At 47.1% G+C, this 2,633-nt stretch overlaps 1 protein-coding gene across 2 annotated transcripts; it reads right to left on the minus strand.

Moving 5' to 3' along the window:
- Positions 1-566: 566 nt before the first annotated feature.
- LOC109769713 (glycine-rich RNA-binding protein GRP2A-like) lies at positions 567-1,590 on the minus strand. Of its 2 annotated transcripts, none has more exons than XM_040386267.2 (2): positions 1,172-1,590; positions 567-952 (listed from the first exon to the last, which is right to left on the minus strand). In XM_040386267.2, the coding sequence occupies exons 1-2, from the start codon at positions 1,304-1,306 to the stop codon at positions 773-775; spliced, it is 315 nt and encodes a 104-aa protein (XP_040242201.1). In that variant the 5' UTR covers positions 1,307-1,590; the 3' UTR covers positions 567-772. The 2 variants fall into 2 exon arrangements, with proteins under 2 accessions (XP_040242201.1, XP_020184032.1); XM_020328443.4 differs by having other exon boundaries at positions 567-940; positions 1,172-1,404.
- Positions 1,591-2,633: the final 1,043 nt, after the last annotated feature.

A 2,633-nucleotide genomic window follows, 5' to 3' on the forward strand; every position in this document is an offset into this window, starting at 1 on the left:
CTTCTGGATGCTTTTGTATGACATTAGGAAGATATGTTTTCCACACGAAAGGGAAATGTTTTGAACTTTTGACACACAAGCAAGTCTATTTTTCTTTACACAGTGTATTCCTCCACATTCTAAATTTTAGCAAAAAATATCCCAGAACTCCTGGGGAATCATCTAGTCAAGAGTAAGACACAAATCGTGCGATGGAGGGGCTTCTGCCGTGGAGAAAGAGAAGAAAGAAGGGCCCCGCCGTTGCGAACAGTCACGAAAGGTTCGGTGGCGGTCGCTTGCCGGCCTGCTACCGCTGACGCGCCGGTGGTGACCACTGCGGCCCGGCGCGTTGCTCCCTTGCGGCACCCCGGATGTGAAAGCAGCGACATCCTTAATTTGCAGCCGGATGCTGTTCAAAAAGTTTTTGGTAGCCGGACAAGAATCATCAGTGGCTCAGTGCGTCTTGTTTTCTGTTCAGTTTCAGTCCTTTGTTTTTTGTTCCGAATAGAAGAAAAACTCTGGGATACCCCGCAAAAAAAAAAACTCTGGGATGTTATCTCTCAACTTAAGAGATGATTAGGCTTGGCTTCGAGAAAACAAGCTACATTGTTGTTTGCTTACTGCAATGCATGTAAAGACTAGATGTTCAACAATCATAAGCGAACGATGCGCACCACGGACAATCGATAGGTTCAATTTCACGACCATAAACTAAGCAATCACGGGAGACTTGATAACTTGACACCGACACTACAACGTGAATGCCCGGGCGGGCAGATCTCCTAGCTGTTCTTCATCTCCTCCAGCGGCGGGGGCGTTGATTGGCCCTGTCGACGGTGATGGTGCGGCCGCCGAGCTCCTGGCCGTTCATGCCGTGGATGGCGTTGCTCAACGACTCCTCGTCGTCGAACCAGACGAAGCCGAAGCCGCGGGATCTGCCCGTCTCCCGGTCGGTGACGATCTGATAAATTATCTTAACACGTTCAGTACGATCGTGTTAGGCAGATGCAAATTTCACCAAATAATTACAACAAACAACTAACAAGCAAAATCAATGCGGCCAGGCTGAATCTAATCTGAACCCTAGGAAACAACGAGGAAAACTGTACAGATCCATCCAGCAGGCAACAAAAGCATCACAGTCTAGCACCCTCGAGCATATACATCAACCAAAAGTCTGAAACCCACTCACGTCGGCGTTGAGCGGGCGGTAGTCGAAGAAGTCCTTGAGCGAGCGCTCATCGGTGCCCCAGGGGAGGTTGCCAACATAGGCGCGGTACTCAACCGCAGAGCGGTTTTCGTCGGAGTCCCACCACGGCGCCGACATCGCACTATCGATAAACCCTAGCCGTGATACGACAGAGTAACGGAGGGTTTCCTTTTGCAAGAGGACGAATAATAGCGTGATGCGTTTGATTGTTGTACTACTGAACCTCCAGGACGAATATATATAGAGAGCCTTCTAGATCAGGATACGGTGGGCAGCGGACAGCCCGCACTTGATTATGCGGGTGTTCGTGCGGCGGTTTAACGCCCGCGTAGTTAATCGCGGTTTAATGCGGCAGCCCGTACGTATATGCCGGGTTCGGCTTCTCTCTTTTCTTTACCGGTAATATGTCTCTCATTTATATCTCAGCCACATAATAAGGACGAACATGATAAAACTGAAAAGAACAAAACATCTCCAAACTTGACACAAACGCATGTTATCTGTCTTCGGCACCACCGCAACAGCCATCTAAGAAAAAAAGGAAGGATCACCTCCTCACCGAGCTCGACGCGGCTACATCGCTGAACGCTAATATGCAGCTTTGTGGACCTCTAAGATGACTCACTAAAGGTGAAGCCATTGTCGTTGAACGAATCAGACTGGAGCAACACCCCGCACAGGTCTCTACGTTTATTTTTAGTTTGCAGGAGAAAGTGCGTCCGAACCATTTTGCGGACCGATACAAGACCGTGATGGATGGCACAAAACATCTGGACACCGCGGTTCAAACATATGCGAACGGTTTTACGTCCATGTTAAAGATGCCCCACTCCCAACAAGTCGTCCGGAAAGCCTTTCACAACCGGCGCCACACTAGAACTAGTAGAAGGCTCTTGTTCACCTTCATCGATTGTTTCAGTATCACTGCTCAAACTCATTATCATCGCATCAACTCCCACCGTCTGGCTTTATTAGGCCCCTTTATATTTTGTGCCTGATTTTTTTAATTGTGTACAACTCTTTTTCACAGCAATGGCGGCCGCAGTTCCTATGCGCTGCTCTTCGTGGCAGGTTGCCGCTGAAACACACGCGCAGCGAGTTAGCGACCCATAATGGGCTGAACCCTTTTGGTTTCGCTTTCCTGAATTGGGTTTTTCTTGTTGTTTCTTTACTGATTTCCGTTCTACGCAAGAAAAAAACTGGCATCTGGGATAAGACCCACCTTAACATGCAACCATGCATCATAAAGACCCACCACCACATGCGATCATGCATGGAAAAATAATTATCATTCTTTTGTTCAACTTATATTCAATAAATATTTTATCAAATATAATAAGTCATATGTATTTTTAATTTTGGTTCATGTGCTGTTAATCTAAAATTTTATACTCCAAAGAATCAAATCTCATTGCAATATATTGCAACCAATTCCCGCAGCAAC

Source organism: Aegilops tauschii, chromosome 4 (assembly GCF_002575655.3).
Source record: "Aegilops tauschii subsp. strangulata cultivar AL8/78 chromosome 4, Aet v6.0, whole genome shotgun sequence".
NCBI lineage: Eukaryota > Viridiplantae > Streptophyta > Magnoliopsida > Poales > Poaceae > Aegilops > Aegilops tauschii.